The sequence below is a fragment of the Lepisosteus platostomus genome, chromosome 2 (assembly GCF_059453375.1).
Source record: "Lepisosteus platostomus isolate fLepPlt1 chromosome 2, fLepPlt1.hap1, whole genome shotgun sequence".
Lineage (NCBI taxonomy): Eukaryota > Metazoa > Chordata > Actinopteri > Semionotiformes > Lepisosteidae > Lepisosteus > Lepisosteus platostomus.
The window spans coordinates 32124505-32145132 of record NC_142612.1 but is presented as its reverse complement, the minus strand read 5'-3'; the positions used below and the strand labels follow the sequence as shown (position 1 = coordinate 32145132).

At 41.6% G+C, this 20628-nt stretch overlaps 1 protein-coding gene across 5 annotated transcripts in view; it reads right to left on the bottom strand.

Annotated features, from left to right (window-relative positions):
* kdm6a (lysine (K)-specific demethylase 6A) overlaps positions 1-20628 on the bottom strand; it is a 104213-nt gene that overhangs the window by 16730 nt on the left and 66855 nt on the right. For 3 of the 5 annotated variants that reach the window (XM_088605543.1, XM_088605551.1, XM_088605578.1), the window contains 11 exons: positions 14511-14565; positions 13769-13803; positions 11763-11856; positions 9203-9329; positions 6781-6879; positions 5208-5427; positions 4419-4553; positions 2223-2369; positions 1625-1720; positions 1420-1527; positions 349-753 (listed from right to left, as the gene is read on the bottom strand). In XM_088605543.1, coding sequence (XP_088461669.1) covers positions 349-753; positions 1420-1527; positions 1625-1720; positions 2223-2369; positions 4419-4553; positions 5208-5427; positions 6781-6879; positions 9203-9329; positions 11763-11856; positions 13769-13803; positions 14511-14565 — 1521 coding nt within the window. The remainder of the gene's footprint in view (positions 1-348; positions 754-1419; positions 1528-1624; positions 1721-2222; positions 2370-4418; positions 4554-5207; positions 5428-6780; positions 6880-9202; positions 9330-11762; positions 11857-13768; positions 13804-14510; positions 14566-20628) is intronic. The other 2 variants (XM_088605560.1, XM_088605570.1) reach the window with 1 other exon arrangement.

Genomic DNA, 20628 nt, shown 5'->3' with positions numbered 1-20628 from the left:
GCAAAGCATGGTTTGGTAGATACTTCACTAATCAATTTGGTATATTTCACACAGGGAAACATTTGTGCACATCTCTGTAGAAGATTTTGTCAGTAATTCTCATTCAACAATGGCAAAAGAGATGCACATCTGTACTTATCAAGCGAGAACCACAGAGATCTCTACAGTATCATCACTATGGACAACAGCTTGACCTTTCCTATGCAGGAGTAATGGACTGAATACTGAAAGACTCATGAATAGATTATCTGAGAAACCCTCACTAACAATTTAACAATGTAACTTAAGTGTTAACCCGCCCCCCCCCCCCAAAGTCAGAACGTGACAAAACAGTGATGTATCTGGTACCTGAGTGGCGTTTACGTGTTGGTTTTTCCACGGCTCCGCTGCGTTGCTGCTGCTGCTGGTCGGGTTTGTGCAGTTATGAGGTAGACTTAGTGCGTGTTGCTGCAGGTAAGGCACGTTCCCGTTACTTCCCACTCCAGTTAAGTGATTATTGCCTACAGAAATAGTGTCTGTATTACCCAGCATTCCAGCTGTGCTGCAGGGAACTGAGCCTGCTGGGAAAGGTCCGTTGGCCATGGGCTGCCCAGAGGAGATGGGCCGGACTGCAGGCTGCAGTACGTTTGGCGCTCTGGACAGAGCCACATGAGGCTGCGCACCAGAGGCCGGGTTTGTAGGCAGTGACGAGTCGACTGTTGGCCCGTTAGGAACAGCAGTTGGTCGTACCTGTCCGGCTGCATTTTGTCTCATCTGGTCAGAAGAGTGAAAAAAAAAACATCAATATGGTCTCCGGAAGAAGCACACAAGTCTGGGAATGTTTCTTTTGCATTATGTTTTCACACCCTGTTCAACTTGCGCACTCCAGCCAAGCCCACGCCACGCTTGTACTACAGAGGCTTGACAGGCCTAGGGTCCAGGTATCGTTCCACGCCTTTGCCATAGCTGAGGAGTGCGACAGGACGGTTCAGAACCCCAACATAGCACATTTTACAGAAAAAAACACTCAGCAGTAAAAAAATGAATTGGTACTCTTGTTTTTTAGATAGTTTTCAAAGTCCTGCATTGCGTTTCGGATTAAACGCATTATTTAGCAGTTTGGAAATGATCGGCTCATACAAATTTCCATTTTAGATAGAAGACCTCAGTTCTCTTCATTACTGGCATATTCTCCCTACATGAAATGCAACAAAAGTCTGCAATACTTCAGGAGGGCACGGATGAGAGTGCCTTACTTAATTTACAAGACTACAATGAGGAGAACAAGATGACAAATCCCTTGCATTTACAGAGTACTTCATTTTAGAGGATCTTAAAACACCTTACACAGAGGGGAGCCATTTAAGCCACCATACCATCACCTTTATCTTGTCAAGACCTGTAACCTCTAAAGAAAAGGCCCATTCAACATAAGCATACCTGCTGCTGGTGCTGCTGCATCAAAGCAAACTGCCCCTCCAGCTGTTCCAACAACTGCAGCTGTGGTGGCTTCAGGTTTTGCCTTTTTGCTCGTAACTGATCCAAAACCTTTATTCAAAACAGAAAAGACCAGAGTTTGTGTCGAAAGAAACTTGATAAAATGTAGGTAACTTTTCTATGAAGAAGTGACATATTACACATTTACCTGTAGCTTCTGTGGTGTTAAATACCAGTTAGGAACTTGCTGTTGCACTGGATTGTTTGAAACAGGGTGGCCGCTGGGCCAGGAATCTGGAGTATTCTGTTTTGATAAGCGGGAGAACATAAATTAAACCTTTAAAAGGTGCTAGTGGTGCAGTTACCTAAACAGCAAAGGTACTACTTGTCGCCTGAGGTAACTTCAGATCACAATTCTTATGCATCTCCTAAAGCCACTTTCACAACCTATAAACCTTTAAATTAAAGCATCATGAGATTGTTTTTTTTTTTAAATTACTGAAATAATGTAGTGGGCAACAGTTTCCTGCAGTGGACCGATTAGCCCTTTGCCAAATTAAAAAGCCGCACTGCCCCTCCCCAGTTTTCACAATTGTGACGTTGTGCTCTACTATCACAGCACTCAAGTCTTCATTTTCAACAAGCATTGTCAAGAAATAAGAGGTAAACCACTCAAACTCCACCAGTTTCTTCTTATTCAGCCAAGAGTCAGGTTACAGATGTGACAGGTTTGCAAATCGGCTTTACAGAAACAGCTTGCTGTCCAGTCTTGAGCAGAGGGCCCCTGACTGAAAGCACTTGTATACCTTGGCTGGGCTTGCTGTTCGTTTTCTCTTGGCAGGACTGGACTGGTCATCTACTTGGCTTGAAGGAGCCATGTGCTGAGGCAATGACTGCTGTGGCATTTGTGACTGTCCAAGGCCTACTTCAGTATTCTGATGAGGTTTACAGGCCTACAACACAGAGGGGAAAGTGACAGACACCATGGTTTTTCTGCTCTTCCAAATTACTCGCACAGCCTACATTTGGTCACGGCAAGAGGTTGCTATCCCACACGGGACAGAAAACCTGCACTGTGAAAATTCTCTGTGCTTAATTGCCATGTGAAAACTAACTAGATAAACATTAACTTGAATCTCAATCCATCTGGACCCAACTTAACACAACAAGAATGACTTAATGTAATCAGAAAAGCACAAGGTCCTACAGTTAGCTCTTCTGAAAAAAACGATTACGTCGGTTAACACATTCACGCATTACAAACTCAACTTACTCCAGAAACTACAAGCTTGCATTTTATGGAGAATAATCTACAACATATGGGACTCTTGACCCAGTATATTATATAGATATGTACATGTAAAATCCTCCAATTCCTTTGAACTGCAATAGAGCCTGTGATGTTATACAGCTGGATGCAGTTTACCTCTGACATTATTTGACAGACCTGTCTTATGTGATATTATTGGCATTCATTTTTTTTTAAAAAGATCTAAAGAAACATTTTCAGCGTTGTGACTCCTGCTCCTGAACACCGAATCCCTCCAGCTTGGGGAAACCAAAATCGCAATGCTTTCTACCACTGCACACACCTAAACTGCCCCAAGGAGGGCAAAGTTTACTGGAATGGGCGAGATACATGCCACAGGGAGAAGAAAGATGTAGCAGTTGTGTTGGAACCTAAGTAAGGAGAACAATGCAAAGACAGGTAAACCCATAACGCAAGCAAAGGGAATGTTCAGCTATGTCAGTACTAATACTAACACCATCGATCACCATGATACTGATTGAGACCTCTACAAGTGTTGGAGATAAACCCGTCAGCACTCATGCACAGCAATGTGAAGGATTTTTTTTTGTTATGCTTGTATAACTCAATGTACACAACCAACAGATACTGTTCATGCACATTCAGCTCCACTGGTAAACTTTAAAGAATAATTTGTTTGCACTCAGTCATCCATGAGGTTTCACTTAAATGGCAAGCAGTTTACCTGCATGTTGGGGAAAATGAATGAGTGGCATTATTTTTACCATTTACATAACTGATGAATGCCATGATTATACATACAAAGAAAAAATAAAAAGTCACCCCCCCCCAAAAAAAAAAGTTGTTACTCAAACATGTCATTGACAGAACTGTCCCTCAGAGTATTACAATGAACTGCACAGATAAATGAGAACACATAACACTGAAACTTCCCTACATGACACAGATGGGGAAAGCTAGTTCTGCCTGCCACATCAGGAGACTTTACTACTTCTAGGACAGGACATAACCTTAAGAGAGCACTTCTGAAACCTTGAAACACAACCATGCTTCTCATTATGAGTCAATGTTTGGATTCATCTGCTTAATTTGCATGGACAGCCCTTTTCGGCTTTGCAGGCATGCCATTCAGATTTCTGAAGTCATTTTGAAACTGATGATTAATACCGTCAGTAGTAGTAATAATCATAAGAAAAGTAACAAAATACAAGGCCACGTTCACTAACCCTTACATTCAGTGTGCAGTTTTTTTCTCTCTCTAATTGTAAAAGGAGAAAACAAAATGCAAACATCGCAAACTTCGGGCCGACAAGCAGTTTCAATGACAAAAGAAGCTATGGCCTGTTTCATCCCCACTTTGCACCGAGACTGCCATTTTTTTTGCTTTTTGGCAAGAAAACGGTATCAATGCACCATTCTGCTTCAAATAATGTCCCCTCTTCCCTGATGTAATTTTTTGAAGACCAAAAATACACCAACTCGCAATTGTGGGGCACTGTGGTCCTGTAGTGCACAGAAATGAAAACTTTTAGAGACGGTAGGCAAAACTGTTAGGTACGTCGTGTCTGTAGTGCAAACGTGAGGAGAAACGGACACTGCGAAATCTGGCACCCTTGTGCACGGTTTCCACTTGTGTTTATCCCCTGCACAGAGAGAGTCCTCTCACTGGTGTAAGTGCTTAGTGAGACTGGCCCAAGACTAGGATTCTACAGGACGATCTAACTCTTCTCACCTGCTGTGCTGTGTTCAGGGCACCCTGTCTGGAGGTAAGTTCTGCAGGGATTGGTAGGCTCCATGCTTCCTCAATACTAGGAAGCATTTTAGTTTTACTCTGTAGACTACTTTGTTGAAGGTTACACAACTGAGCCTAGGAAAAATTACGTAAAAAAACATTTAATACTGATCTACTTAAAACGAACTCTGGTCTTCTACTGAATCTGCCACTATAACTTCAGCAAAGAGTTAACAAAAGCTATTCTATTTAATTTAAAATTATATTTCAAGGGTTATCATAAGCCTCTTGGGGAGAGGTATGGTTTGACTATACACGTACAAATATATATATATACACAATTAAATGAATGAATCCATTTAAAAAAAATCAGTGAAGGTAGCTGGTGTCGTCAAAATGTCATGAAATTATGCTTCAAAGTTACTGGTGAAAATGTTCTCTCACTCATACACAATAACATGACAACTGTCCATATTCAACCCACCCCCCCAATGATTAAACTAAAAAACAGCAAACAGTTAAATCAAAAGAGACAAATTCTATGGGAAAGCTGCTCAGTGGGGCCATGGTGAACACACACACAGCAACACTGACTGTAGCTCATAGGAACTTCTGCAAGAGAACCCTGCTCCCCCACCCCCACCCCACCTAGGACTAAACACACAACACTGGCAACAGGCAGAACAGAACAGCTCAAGGCATAACAGCTTCACATCTACATCTACAGTAAGTCAAGCCCCACCTCTGACCACTAACGAGCAGGTTCCAGCAGGACAAAACAATTACTACCTGTAAGTATTTAATCCGTGCTGTGAGGGCAGAAGCATTACTACACAATTTGCTCCTTGTTGCATTAATGTAACATTTAATGGCATCCTGAGGCTGGTTACAGGATTCATACAAGGTGCCTAGATCCATCCAGGCTGCAGCGTGGCCGTGATCCAGCTGGACTGCACAGATATATGCTTGCAATGCGTCCATGGGCTGATTCTGCTGCTGATACAACACGCTGAGGAGGCAGGGAGAGACGGAGAGAAAAAAAACTGTGAGATCCCAATCGGCGGTGGAAAGTGCCACACACTCCAGCTCTTTTTGGGGGGGGTACCATCGAGGTGCCACAGATGGCTGCCGTCGAAGCTGAACACTGAAAGGTTCCCCCTGGACGCCGAACACTACGCATCCTTGTCACCACAAGAGCACTAACGGGACATACCTTTATTTTGACATCGCAAACGGGACTGGTGTTCAGTTTGCTTTCTCATGACGCACAATTTAACATATGGATTCCAGTAATGGACCCCACCTTTTATTCCAAGACTTAATGTGCCACTACTCCTTATTTCAACTCCACCTACTGTATCTGACAACAGTGATCTTGGCTTCAGGGGCAAATGAGTTTCAGTTATTACAAAACAGTCTACAGTGCCCGCCTTCACACAGTGCTGGAGCGGTACATTTGCATGATATGATATGCAAATTATATTTATACAAAGATCTGTTCATTTGCAAAGGTAATATTTCCATTTCCAGCTTTGAGAAATAGAAAAAATATTCCAGCAAACAGATTATGCTACAATATGTTGCCTTTACCACCTTAAACTTATTTTATCTGTAAATATATTAAGTGGGAACCATATTGAAAATAGCCATCTTTGGGCGAGGTGAAAGTGTGTGTGCCTGCAGTCCCCCCGCAGTTTCGCAGGAGTAACTGAATATAAAATCTGCACTGCGCAAAAGCCTGAAAGAGTATACCAACAATTCATGTTATTTTTAAAGCCTTTCTAAAACTACTGCATTTTCTCCTCCTATCTTGGTTAATGCATAGTTAACCCTATACAAAGAACAGGACTAACAGATTTCCAGAAAGATTAATTCAACAAACAGCAAGACTTAATTCTGCCTGTAGACTCTCTAGACTCAAGGAATAAAGTGTAACTTGCACTGTCCGATTCATTATGAAAATTCGAAAAAATGATTTCTGCATGTCTTAAATTCAAATGTGCTGCCTGTATCACCTACAAGCATTCCCTGCATCTTCTCCTGTGCTTGCTGCAACAGTAGGCAGAGCTAGACAGTACATTCCCTTCCAGCTCCCTAAGCACGTTACAAACCCCAAGAAACTAAGGCTAAAAATACACTCGGAACAAGCATGTTGACTGCAGCCGACATCCTCACTTCTTTCAAGACACAACTGCATGAGATCCTCAGATCACTTTGATTTAAGCAATCGAGCGAGCTAGATGGGCCAAACAGCCTCCTCTTTTTCATGCACTGAGTTGTTCACATTATAAGGTTGAAACAGTATTAAGATTAAGCATGTTGACTACATTTGCAAAGGAGAAAAAAAAAATCAGGCCCTTACCCTATTGAACACCATGTATCTGCACTTGCTTCCGATTTATCAATAGACTGCCTATAAGAAATAAATGCATCCTGAACCTTCCCAATACTTGAGTAGCACCTGTAAGAAAGAGAAAACACAGAAGGTCACAAGTCAGAGTAAACAAGGGTGCAAGGGCGCACTGGTTAATTTCTTCTCTGTTCATGCTGAAAGTAACCTCCTAAGGTATAAGTGCAGAAAACACAATATAGCATTTAAAGCGGAACTGCACTGCAATTTATATATTTGGGATTAGAAAGAATCAGCATTGATGAGTGTTTTCAAACCACAATGAAAGCAACATGTACAACAGTAACTTGTAAAACCTCCAATTTACATTGAAAAATCTGAGACATTTCCAGGTATGGGCAGCGCCATATTCTGTGATTCAGAGCGAGGCAACAAAACTTCTGACGATGAAGTGGGTCTTATTACATTGTAAACACGCAGGCTTGTGAATACATCTCTTTTTATCCAATAGAAAAATTGCTCTGAACTTAATAGACTTAATAAACAAATACTACTTGTTAACTGCATGCAAATCATGTCGGAAAATTCCTGCGGTGAAATGTCTGCTGAACAGCCTGTACTTATTCATTTATACATCACATTACATTAGTCATTACAGTGACTAGTGAGCAGGGTGGCAGCTTCACGTTACAATACATGGGAACTCTCACTCTCACCCGTGGCAGGTCCAGGGGTTTTCAAAAACATGGCGACTTACAGGGTTTCACAAAGTTCTCGATTTTGTGCTTAATCCAAAATTTGTAAAATGTTGCAATAATTTACTTTATCGAGATTTAATAACTGCTTATTAAATAAAATAACAAATAAATTGGGACTGCAGTTCCCCTTTAAAAAACTAACATCTGCCTTTTAACATATTTTACTCTAAGAAAATAGCTATTAAAACAGCCGAACTATATTACAATGTGCAAGATTGGTACAGTAAAAAACAGTGCTTTTCAATCAGGACATCAATAGCACTGGAAAGTGCTATAATGCTCAAGTCAATGCCAATACATTCCATGAAACGGCAGAGAACTCACTGCTTAAAATGTCACAACTTAAAATTCCTCCTGGAATAACAGTGTTACTCCTGTATCCCTTTAAATCATTGTTACTCAGCACGAGAGGTGAAAGGGTAATATTTCTGTAGAAAATAAGGTCAGCTTGCTACTAGGAAACAAGGGTAGAAGGCAGAGACCAAGTCTGCAAGAAAGCAAACAAAATGAAGGAATATTGCCACAGAGAGCCTGGCTAGTTTCTGATTTCCTGTTCAATATGAAGTGTGGAACATGTTTTATATTCTTGCTCTACACTCTAGGATTGTAGAAAGTGTAGAAAGTAACAGAGCTACAGGTTTGCTTGTTGGTTATGGCAGCTCTGGGTAAAATCCTATTTGCATACAGTAAGCACACTCAAATAGATTGTTCTTGTTAGTGTCAAGAAAAAAAAAATCACCCTTTAAAAATTGCCTTAATTGAGTTAGACCCGGAGTGCTGATTCACAAACCTCCTGCCTCGGGTTCGGTTACAAAAGTCAAAACAAACCCTTAGGCAGTTAGACTTGAGACTCACACACCCACCCCTGCTCCACTTAAATCAGCATAGACCTGCCATCAGTAACTGTGGCAGTTCAGAATAAAAATACCAAAAAAATTAAAACCCTCTGAGTGGGCACGGTCAAAGATATACTGTCCTAAAAAGACCCATTTTATATCTGAATATTAGGACTCCAAAATGTAATTTAAACATGCAGGCCTCTTTTGATAAGGATTAAGTCTTTGAATTCATTTATACCCATTACTGTTTATAACTTGGGCCAGATAGGACAGTGTGACCTAGCATTGTAGCTAAACTGTAATTAAAGCAGATGCTGCTGTTACTATTGTGATAGAACCTAGTAGCTCAACCACTTACATAGTACACCCACATCACAGCTATGTAAGCTCATACAAGTACCTACCATACAATTGTGTAAGTAACCAAAGAACAGGTGAAAGAAACCAGTTATCTCTAAATATCTTCAGGATTCAGAGTAATACTAGGACAACAAATAGATGTGTTTTCAAAAATATTTTGGCTGTTTTTGCACATATTAGATAGATATTTAACACAGTACATCAGGTAGGTATAAAAAAATACCAAAGCCGGTGGAAAGAGACTTGTACATTTTATCTATGCAGGGGTACAATTAGTTTTCAGTGAGCTTCATTCAAAATGCACGTGCATGATTTTAATATTTTCGATAGCACATTTATCAAGACCTTGTTAAACCACACACAGAATACATGTAGAGATTAACACAACCAGCCCTTCAATTAAAAGAGTGCTTGGTGCAAACTGACTTTTAAAAGATACAGATCACAGAGCACGAACCCAGATGCATCATTACATACCTGCCAAGGAAGTACCACGACTGTCCAGAGTTAGGATCTGCTTCTAAGGACTTCTGCAGACACTGAATAGCGTAGCTCTCCTTGTTGGCTTTATCGCCCAGCTGATCCACCGTGTGATACATCCAACCTAAAGTGCCGGAAACGTAGCACAGGAGGGAAGAGGTCAATAAAAAACTGGCACGGAAAAAGCCATCAGTCCACAAATTAAAACACTGAAAAGCAGAAGCCTCAGAAACCCCACAAGCAGGAAAAGGCAGATGGGTGGATAATCACAAGCTGGCTTGTGACGGGGCCATGAGGTCTTGCAGATGGAGCAAATGGTTCTCTCTTGCTTGCGGACCTTCAGCACAAACTAAACACGGGGAGGAGGGGGTGAGGGCTCACACCAGTCTTCAAAAGGTCCCGCCCGCAATCCCTGGCTAAACAAGACGCCGCCTCTGGTTCAGACGACAGAAACAGATAAACACTTCCTCCCGGCCTGCAGCCAACGCCGAGATCCTCGCTCAACTTCCTAACACCTGTGGCTAACAGCCGCGAGCGAGGTCTCCATGGAAACCGGCCGAGCCGGGGCAATTCCACAGAACATGCAAATGGGTTTATGACAGGGCAGCTGTCTAATGTGAGCTGCTTGGAGAGACGAGCTGAGAAGGCTAGGCAGGCTTTGTGGGGCGTGTGTGTCTGGAGAGGTGGAGGGGGGGGAGGGGGTACCTTTCTACTCTAATACGATAATAATGAGCTGTTGCATCATGCAGATCTGGAAGGGCTCTGAGGGAAAAGCCATTAAGGAACACTGCCAAGAGTACAGAGTGGAAACAACTTGAAGATTTACTTATAACAATAAAAAGTACTTTGTGTTGCTATTTTAAAATGCAAAGCATTTCTATACATCCATCGGCATCAGGATTGTCTATAAATTTTATTAACTATTTCCTACTGAGATTAGTCAGTACTACAACCCACTGTTGAACACAGATCTAGATGAGCTTTCTGCTTAAAATGCTTTTATTTTCAACTTAAGTTTCCAACAGGGCATCTCACAGATGCACCCACATGTGCGAATTCGGATCTGTGACACGTGGAGTTCAAAGGCTGAGGCACACAGTCGCATCCCCGCCAGACAAAGTCTGCGAACTTCAACCTCCCAGGCACCCGCGTTACAAAACGCTTAGCTTGACGTAAAATCTTAGGAGGTGAATTTTTTCAGACACATAGATGGAAGTGTATATTTTAATTTCTACAGCATGTATTGAAACCATGATTTTGTAATTTTACATGCTACCCAGTGTAGCATGGATAAGATAGGATGGCAGGATAGGAACCTACTGCCATCAAAGCATTTAACAGCAAATATGCTGATGGTCAGGAGCGAATTCTAACTTAAACGGTTTCTGGATCCAATATACAATGCAAGATACAATATCTTACAAGTCCAGAAATTTTTTTACCATCACATTTAATAGTTCTCCTTGCTGTACATCTTAGCACTTGCAAGAGGAATTTTGCAATTTCCATATAAACACACTATCCTTTCTCAATTCAGCTCTATTTTAAAGGCTAATATTTAAACAAACTACAGTTTATAATGATTAGCTTAACAGCTCAATGAAAAATAAAAAGTATAAAAAGGAGTTCCTTGATTTAATGTACTATAAGTACCACCCATGTGAGGATAAACAAGAAATCGGACCCACTGCTTCTGAATTAACATCTCTTGATAAAGAAAAGTACATATCGAGTATGAAAGACTTTCATTCCTTGACTTTCTTAGGAGAGTTTTTGCCGTCTGGACATGCGAGTCCTCATTTAACACCCCACCATATTCTGTGCACGATGCAGACATTTCACATATCAGCTTTGCCAAAGTTTCATGGACAGCACAGAAAACAAAAGTGCATTCCTAAAGAAATCCCATTTTCCTTTCAAGTCATCTGCTTTTAAATCATCGTACAAAAACAAGGGACACCTGTATTTGCTGTTTCAATAACACAGCCTAGAATTCATTTGTGTTTAATAATAAATGAAGTTTGGAGATAGTCATTTCCATAGCAGAATATTGACATCTAATTTGAGCTGTACTGAAACAAAGTTTTACTCTTTTCGTGTAAATGTTTTAGGTTTTGACTTCCTGCCACCTTTCAGTTGAACTGACTGAAGTCACACGTGTCTGTTAGTTGAGATGTGGCTAAAATGAAAATGGAGTCACCTCACATGTTGATGTTGTATCTCCTAACAGAATTGCTGGGTTTCTGCCCTATCACCCAGTTATTTAAAGAGGTGATTTTCTTGGGGGAAAATATCAATGTTAAAAAAAAAGATTCACAGGGCTTCTGAAAAATAAAATGGTTGATATCGCAACTGGACAAATATTTGCTTATGAAAGGTACAGGAGCTGCTAATACTCATCAGGAAACATTCAAAAGCATTATATACACCTTTAAACACAATAACAAAAATATTAGGAAGCAGTTAACTGCTCACTGTCCAACACACACATGTACTTCTCAGACAACTGCCACTGATGGTTTGAGGAATACAGGAGGAAAGGAAAAAAAATACTTACCTAATTGTTGCAGAGTAGTTGCCTTCACCTGTGCAGGAAGATTTTCTGTCTGCAAAAGGCTTTCATAAGCTTCTTTTGCAGCACGGTATTTTTTCTGCAAACAGAGAAGAAAAAGGGAGAAACTATTTGCCAGACAGACAGCAATTGTGCTTTTTATAGCTCCCTCTTCAAGTGGACATAAAGAAGCCCAGGAGACACTCAGACAGATGACTGTGTCTGGGGTTTCAAGCTACTCCAGAGGAGGAAATGGCAACATAAACAGAAAGATGAGCCTCCAAGGTTTAAGAAAGAGACAGACCCAAAAGGGTGGGAAGGGGATACAAATTTGGGAGTCCTGGGGAGACAGACAACAAGCTGTTTTGCTTTCTGCTACTCATCCAGAATTACACAGAAAATACATTAAAAAATGACCTGAACCGTACTGAATCAACTCCCCAATTGCAGTACTTAATCAGTTCCCTGTAAACCATTCCCAAAGTACCCAGGCCTTTATGTCTTCCAGCATACATGCAATAAAAACAAATCACCTAGAAGGATCTCTGCATCTGCTCTCTCTTTTTACAGGCAAAAGTAAATGCAGCTCAAAGTAAACAGTCCCTGGCTTGTCCCAAACAAGATATCAAGTTGAATGGAAAGACTTCCAGCAACAGATAGAGGCAGAAGCCTTTTGACCTTGGGAAAAAAAATAATCCTACATATCATTTGTCCTACCCTACAATACATGGATATACCCCACCTCCCCCCTTCCAAATTAGAATACTTCTGGAAACAAACTATAATCAATAGGAAATAAATGAACGTGTCTGTGATCACATACCCTTCCACAACAGACTGACCTGACTGTGCTAACCGTATAAATCTAACACCTTGTCAAGCTGTGAGTGCAGTAAAAGGCTACATCTAACATGTTCAAATGTTTAAAAAAAAAAGAAGCTACCGCATCTCATCAGCAAAACAGAAAATCAAGTGAGATCTCTAGAGAGAAAAACTACATTCTGCACATATAAATATTACAATGCTTCCCTCATACTGGAAAAAAAAGGCCTTGTAACTGATACTCGGAAACCTTGTATACTTGAAGAGTACTCGCCTTTTATTACTAAAATTATTTGATAGAAATGTCCTGATTCTCCACAGAAACCTACAGATTTCTCTAGCAACCTGGGACCTTCTCTAGGTGAGCTAAGCATATTGAAACAAGATTCTGAAGAACTCTGCTTTCTTACTCAAAGGGCTAAGTCTGGGCCAACCTCCTGTTTTTAACCTACCTATGGCTAGAGCATTTTTTTAAGAAAGGCAGAATCCATGTATCTCTTTTGGGATTCAAAGGAAAGCGAAGAACCAGCCTCCCTTGCGTGTTAATTATTCACAGCTCCATTACCGCCAAGAGACAGGCAGCATGGGAGCTAACATCTGACAAATTGCTGCCAACTTTAAAAAAAGAGGGGGAGGAGGGAATAACAGATGCTTTTCTGAACATCTGAAAAAAATCCTTGTGCTTTTTAATTCATCTTAGAGAACCATCCTGCCTAAAATAATATGTGCCTTGGAACAGAAGCGTCCTGCAGCAATTTAATTTGCATGTTGTACATAAAACTCTTCATGCTGTTACCATCTCATGTTCCTTTATTCACAATTCAACAGTCCCACTTCCAGCACTTGAATTCTCCTTTTAAACAGTGCCTCAGTTGCCCATTATGAAAGAGAGGGCGGCAGCAAAGCTTCTGAGTTTCCACCCACTCTTGGATTGGCAATTAAACATGGGCCTCCTTTCATTTGGCTTTACTGACACCCATTTACCACTATTACACAAAACACTAAGCAGTTTAACACACTTCAGTATGGAAGCTAACATATGACATAAGGACTAGATTGACTAGACTAACAAAAGAACTAGATTGTTTTACTTTGCTCAACATGGAGTTAACATTTTCACAAAGTTTTTAGATACAGGTAGATTTTGCACTTCATCTTACCACATTCAAGATGACCGATGGAAAACTTACCTGGATTTCATATAAATGAGCAATGTGAAACTGAACTGTGAAAGGAAGAAAGACACTTTAGTAATCCTCTTTTCAGTTCCATTTCTGTTATTAATCTACTAAATATGTACACAAAGAACACACAAACCTTATTAAACAGCTAGCTTTCCTTAATTGTTAATTGAAAATTATACAGAGGCAATGCCATTTGACCTATCTGGGCTGGTTACAAAGCTTTAAACTTGCGGTCTTAAGTCCCTCACAAAAGTGAAGTATAAGTGATTAGAGAGACTAAAGAAACATAGCCTCTGGTCTGAATTTACAATTAGAATTTTTTTTCAAACATTTTATCAATTGTTCTTAAAGTTACAATCAACAATATTAACAAATAAATTTACTTTACTTAAATCAGCAATTTTTTTAAAGCAGAGTTCTATTTTTTTGGACGTAACACCAAATACAAAATCCATGTTTACTTTTTAAGTACTGTGTTTGGTTTGAAAAGCCAGTTCATAAACACTTGACTAGATTGGGTTCTGGCGTTTCCATGGCAACCAGTCTCTCAGGCAAATGTTACAAAGCTATACAAGGAAATGACAAGCTCCTTCCAAATAAATCACTCTGCATACATTTTTTGGGCTCTATCAAAAAAACTAGTGCTTTTTTTTAAATTATTTAGTGTCAAAAAGGTTGTATTGGTTCATTCCAGTCCACCTATGGTAAAGTAATTGGTTTGATAGTTTTTTTTTTTCATGGAACTTACTTTCAGCTTTGGACAAAGTGCAGGGATTTGAGTCAATCAAAGCCAGCTGAAAGTGCTGTAAAAAAGCAAAATATTCCACAATTACATGGGATTAAAAATGGTGATGCAATCGAGAATCAGCTTGATGGTACAGTCTGCTTTAAAAAAGGGAAACAACCTGTTAGCAACAACTCACATGAAAGCTGTCTACCCCCACAAAACACCCACTGGAAAATGAATAAATGAAAATTTGATTCAAGCATATTTCCTTCCTTCACAAAACAACAGCTTTCATATGAACCCAGCAATAAATAGGTATAAGAAAGTTTAATGGAAAATATATTTCATATGCAAATACATTTGTTTAGGTTGAAGTGCATCATAATTAAGGTAAAGACATCAAGTATTCCGGTAAAGAAAACACTTTGGGATAGCTCTTTTTCAAGAGTGGCCGTTACAGAGTGCAAGATGTCAGAGAAGGAAATGAATCTAACTACATAGAGCCCTGAGAGAAGGCGCGTGGAAACATGGAACTGACACAGGCCATGATTTGAACTCGACAGGAGACTTAGACAAGTCTGTCTCCACCGGTGTTTTTTTGGAGAATGAAGATAAAAAGGTATTGGGTGACCAAGACGGTCGAACAGCTTCGCCTATTTCCGAAATCTGATTTGAGATGGGTCCACAGCCAGTGTTTTCAAGAGGTCTTCAAGATGCTTCCAGGAAGCTACAGGAGATGAGCAACGCTGATTGTTTTCTTAGAGGTGAAAGAAGAGACAAGGAGCCTCCCTACTGATCTTGTGTTACAGTACAGGGTGACCACACAGTGCTGTGTCCCATTATAATTTGGCTGGATCACACTGCCGCTTATGGAAGTGGAGGCATACTTCCTTCAGACTGACTTGATACAGCTCACTGGATATTTGGCCCGAAATATGCACCTACACATTTCGGCTATCCAAGACCATTTCATCTAGGCGCACCTCACAGAAACCACTCCATCAGGAATACAACAGAACCATCTAACATGATACCATAGCCTAAAGTATGTCGCAGAGCCTTAAGTTTTTTTTTTGTTTTAAAGAAAAAGATGCTCAACCATGAAAAGACATTTGCTCCAAGTGAAAGGTGCTTATAAGTGGTGTAATGACCTTTAAAGGTAAGACAAAAGGTACTTAGCTCACATTATTCTAAATCAATTTAATATTGAAAAACAGAGATTTGTTGTGCTCCTCACAGGCACAGAAACTAAATGGAATTGTACTGTAGCTTAACACACACTGCTGCTGTGAATAAGACTAAGGCTTTGTTCCACGCAGGAAAAAAAAGAAAAGTCGAGGACATTCAGCTTGGTCTGACCTGCAGGTCTGGTCCTGGAGTGGAGTGAGGAAAGATGCTACTGTAAACCCAGGATAGCAATGTGAATTTAATTTTTTAAAGGTCATTTTTGTTTCAAAAAACAGAAAGTTGCACCTAGACCAGCAGTATGCCCCCTGGTCCTGCACGGAAAGACTGATAACATGACCACTCTTCTGAACCTTGTACGGTCAGGTCAGACTTCTTTTTCACACTCCGAACCCCACCGGTCCTACAGCTCAGTAGAGGATAGATCCAGCGTTCACACATAAAGGGAGCCTCTGCAGAGTGCAGGCCACAGGCAATGCATATCAGCAAGGCAGACTCTGCAGGGCGCTGTGGCGCGTTCAGCTTAATCTGGCTCGCTCTCCAAATGACTACAGTCGCTGGATACTAGCCAAGTCGTGACTTTGAGATCTTGACCTAAAAGGAGATCCCATCACTTCAGGAGCCATGCTGCTTCAGTGTCTAACCTTCCTTGGTGAACTGTAAATAAACCACAAGTCGCAGGGTTCATAGCTGAACTTTACCCTCAGTTGAAACCTCAAGTATCTTCGCTAAGGTCAACAGGCCACATTTCCAATGAGTCTGTATGCAGGCCACTAGGGCCACGTCAGCACTATCTGCACTCAGCCAGCTGAAGATCCGCTGGTCTGCTCCCGGTCTGTACACAGAAGAAACCAGACACAGAGGGCTAATAGACCAGCGTACAGGATTGTGCCCCGAGAACCTTTTTTGTACCCGACCATTTTTCCTTCTTGAAACGAGAAAATTGATTTTTCCCTGTATTATTTCATATCATGCATTAAGTACCCCATTAAAGATTTACAGTACTTTCCTATCATGCAATGTCACTGCAGTCTTTTATAACAGCCACTGCAACAGAGAGAAAATCCTTATATGCCCGTTATTTAACAAGGTCACAGTTCTGATCATGAGTTAAGCAAAATCCTACTGGAAGGCAATGATAAAGTTTTTCCTGATTTTCATAGCTCTCTTCAAAAGCTCAATCATTGAACGGCAGAATGCACTCCCCCCCCAATTTAAATGACTGTGTAACTGCAATAAATGTTTATTCACAAAATCTGGAAATTAGATCTGTGTATAGTCAACCAGATCAACGCCAATAGGAAAAGATGGCTGCATGTATTATATTGCATAGCTGAAACAAAGATTTCAAAAAATGGATCTCCATTTATAATGGTTTTACATGTACAATATTTGACTTTACAATAATAGCTATCCAAATGAAATTTCAATAATAGCCTCACGAAGAAAAAAACTGAACCCAGAAAACCCAGTCCCAACCTCTCAGTCTACCATTCTGCCTTCGATCACCTGGTGTTCAACATCAAGCTGTAGACACCTGTTCTCAAAAAAGCTTACTTTTTTTCTCCAGGAAAAAGCAACAGCAGCAGTAAGTTCATTTCATAAATACAGCTGAGGTGATAATGAACTAAGTCAAATAAGAATTCACAAGCAATGTCACTTAAAGAAATAGGAAACCGTTAAATGTGCAGCTCACAATCTTCTACTGCATAATCTCATTACAACCACAACCTGAAATAATCTCTAATGCAGCTATAATTAGAAGAAAACTCTACACTGAAGGAGGTCAGCCATTCATCTTAGCAGAAAATGCACCTTTTTAAATTAGCACATTTAAAGGGCAAGACAACCTAAAATCGAGGCATATCCAGATCAGTGCTCAGATGAAAACAAAAATGAGAAACTGCAAAACAGTGTCAGCCACAGGACTGAATCTCTCCATATCAAACCTTTTACTGCAGTGAAATTTCACAGCTACAAAGGTGTGAGGTTAGTTTAATAGGCCACCTCAAAAAAATAAGCAAGATATCACATTACCAGATGTAAATAGGTTTCCCCGTACAACACTGCATCCTACATCAGCTTGATTATCGCCCGTCTGCTAGTCAGATATTGCAGGAGGATTTTCGGCTTCTGCTTTTCAGCGATTGCTAATCAGGAGACTGCTGCAGTTCACAGATGACATACAATACCTGCAGGCAGACAGTCTATTCAACACGGACTCCATTCCTGCATAAGAGCAGTTCCTAGCACTTCTACTGCATGAAAATGAGAGAGGGAGAAAGAGAGAGAGAGCTCAAGCACGAAAAATCAAGCAATACCAGTCTCACATGAAAAACAGCACCACCACCTTACAGAATTTCAATTGTGCTGCACTATACACAGGAGGACAACAAACTCCGCTCTTGAGAGACATCCTCTCCGACTTAAATCTCTGGTTTGAAGAACTCGGCCATCTCGCTTTGTAGATGGTTACCCTCTGGCCGAATGGGAAACATGAGCAGAAGAAATAAAACGACAGCTTCTCGGATATGTGCTGACAGTTGAAGACTGGAGTTTATAAGAAACATTTTCCACCACAGAAGAAAACTAGACATTCCGAGATCCCTCTATTACCTGCTGTAAAACATTCAACTACTTTACTACCATGCACACGGTCTGCACCCAGCCAGACTGCTCTGTGTACATCAATCCACCTGACACCTTCACCTTTCATTTTCTCCCCCCCCCCCCCCCCCGGTACAAAAACTTACCAGAAGGCGAGCAAGAGGCTTGACTCCAAGACACAAAAATAAATGGGGCCCATTTTATTTAGGAGAAAAAAAAACTAAAACCAAGCCTGGCTCCTGCATACTTTCCCGAGCGGTACGGTGTGCGCCTGTTTCTCAGAACTGTCTTTGTTCAGATAACTAGGACACGGAGAGCCATGCGCAATCAAAGAGCTGGCAGGCAGCCAGCGCTCCATTCGCCGGGCTTGTTACAGGGGGCAGGAGGAGGACGTGCCGCACGTGCAGCTGGATCAACTGATTACCACGCTCCCCAGGGTCCTCCTGCGCAGCACAGCACAGATCTCCTCCTCCTCTGGAGGAGCAGGGCTGCGCTTCGGACCCAGTCCCAGTGCAGGCAGCTTCTGGGACACTTCCACAGCAAGAAGCACCAGGCCGGGCTGATGCAGACCACACAACTGGACAGCTCGTACGAGTTCAGACTTATGTCGGCGATTGCTGAATGTAACGGAAAAATATCTGCACACTGCATAAAACACAGCGGTAGTGCAGCTCCCCTGGTAGCTGCCCTTCCGATCGACATGTGCTGCTTTATCTTTCAGGAGCAGGGGGGACAGGGAGAGGAGATTGAGTGAGTTGGAGAAGATGCAATAGGATCAGGTGTCTTTAAGACACTGCTGCAGACAGTCACATATAGTCAGGCGTGGATGATGCCGGTGTCAGACTCCTGAAGTCACATTCCTCCTGACCCCAGTCGCCTACAGCACCTTGGCTCTTGGCACCTGCAGCTCACAACTGGCAGCCTACTGAAGCTCAGCAGGTGTGAGCCTGGCCTGTACCTGGATGGGAAACCTTCTGGGAAAAACTAAGGTTGCTGCTAGAAGAGGTGTTAGTGGGGCCAGTAGTGAGAGCTCACCCTGTGGACTGTGCGAGTCCTAATGCCCCAGTATAGTGACGGGGACACTATACTGTAAAAAGGTGCCGTCCTTCGGATGGGATGTTAAATCGAGGTCCTGACTCTTTGCGATCATTAAAAATCCCAGGGCATTTCTTGCAAAGAGTAGAGGTGTTATCCCAGCATCCTGGTCAAGTTTCCCATTGGCCTTTACCAATCATGGTCTCCTAATAATCCCCATCTATGAACTGGCTTCATCACTCTGCTCTCGCCCCCACTATTAGCTGATGTGTGGTGAGAATACAGGCGCACCATGGCTGCCATCGCATCACTCAGGTGAAGGCTACACACTGGGTGGTGGAGGGGAGTCTCCATTACCTGTAAAGCGCTTTGAGTGGAGTGTTCAGACAAGTGCTAGATAAGTGTGAAGAATTATTTAACTAGGCCGGGGCTCACCGACATGCACGCCACTGCTGTCTGCCACTGTGTGGAAGACTATATAAAATCCTGGAGGTAGTCCACCACGTCTTCCCCTGCGCCGAGATGAAGTAACTCTTGCAATTGTATGTTGCCTCCTGAAGGTGCAGGCACAAACTGGGGGCACTCGCGAAACAGGCTGCCTCCTACGCACTTGTGTACTCTCAGAGGCGACGTGCTGAGCACTCGAAAGCTGAACCACTGCAAGGCAGATCCCAGCATTTGGACAGTGCCCGTCAGCAAGTATGTAGTTACAGGAGTTGTGTAGATTAAACACCTGGATGATATATAGGACGTTGGCCTCTTCTCCTAGTCATGAAAGACTGGGTACCACTGTTCCCTCTAAGCTGCGCTTTTTAAACTGCAGTGCGGCAAACAGGAATTTTATGGCACGGGAAAAAATGTGACTGCGATTGTGAATGTTGGCATTTTTCTATTAACGTTGACCTTCACGCGTATCTACGGTTGTGGCTCTAGTCTTACTTATTCACGGTCTTTAAGATAAGTTAGCGCACTATATTATGCTTTCGGCAGTTCCTGTTTATAATGTGTAGCGTCATTGTGAGGCAGTGTTGAGACAATTGTATATTTGAGCTGTATTGAACCGCCACCTTTCTTGCATCAAGTGCAGATTGCGAACTTGGATTCAGTCTGATGAACATTATAAAAACAAAGTCTCAAAGTTAGACATGCTCATGAGAATTAAATCGTACCAAAAAAAAAACAGACAGAATATTCATCTCGACGAGGTGTTCACACGATGGTTGTCATTGAAGAAAGACAGATGCCAGAAATGATAACTGATCAATGTGGTTGTGTACAGCACAAGTTTTAAAACTTCAGTTGGTAGGATAGA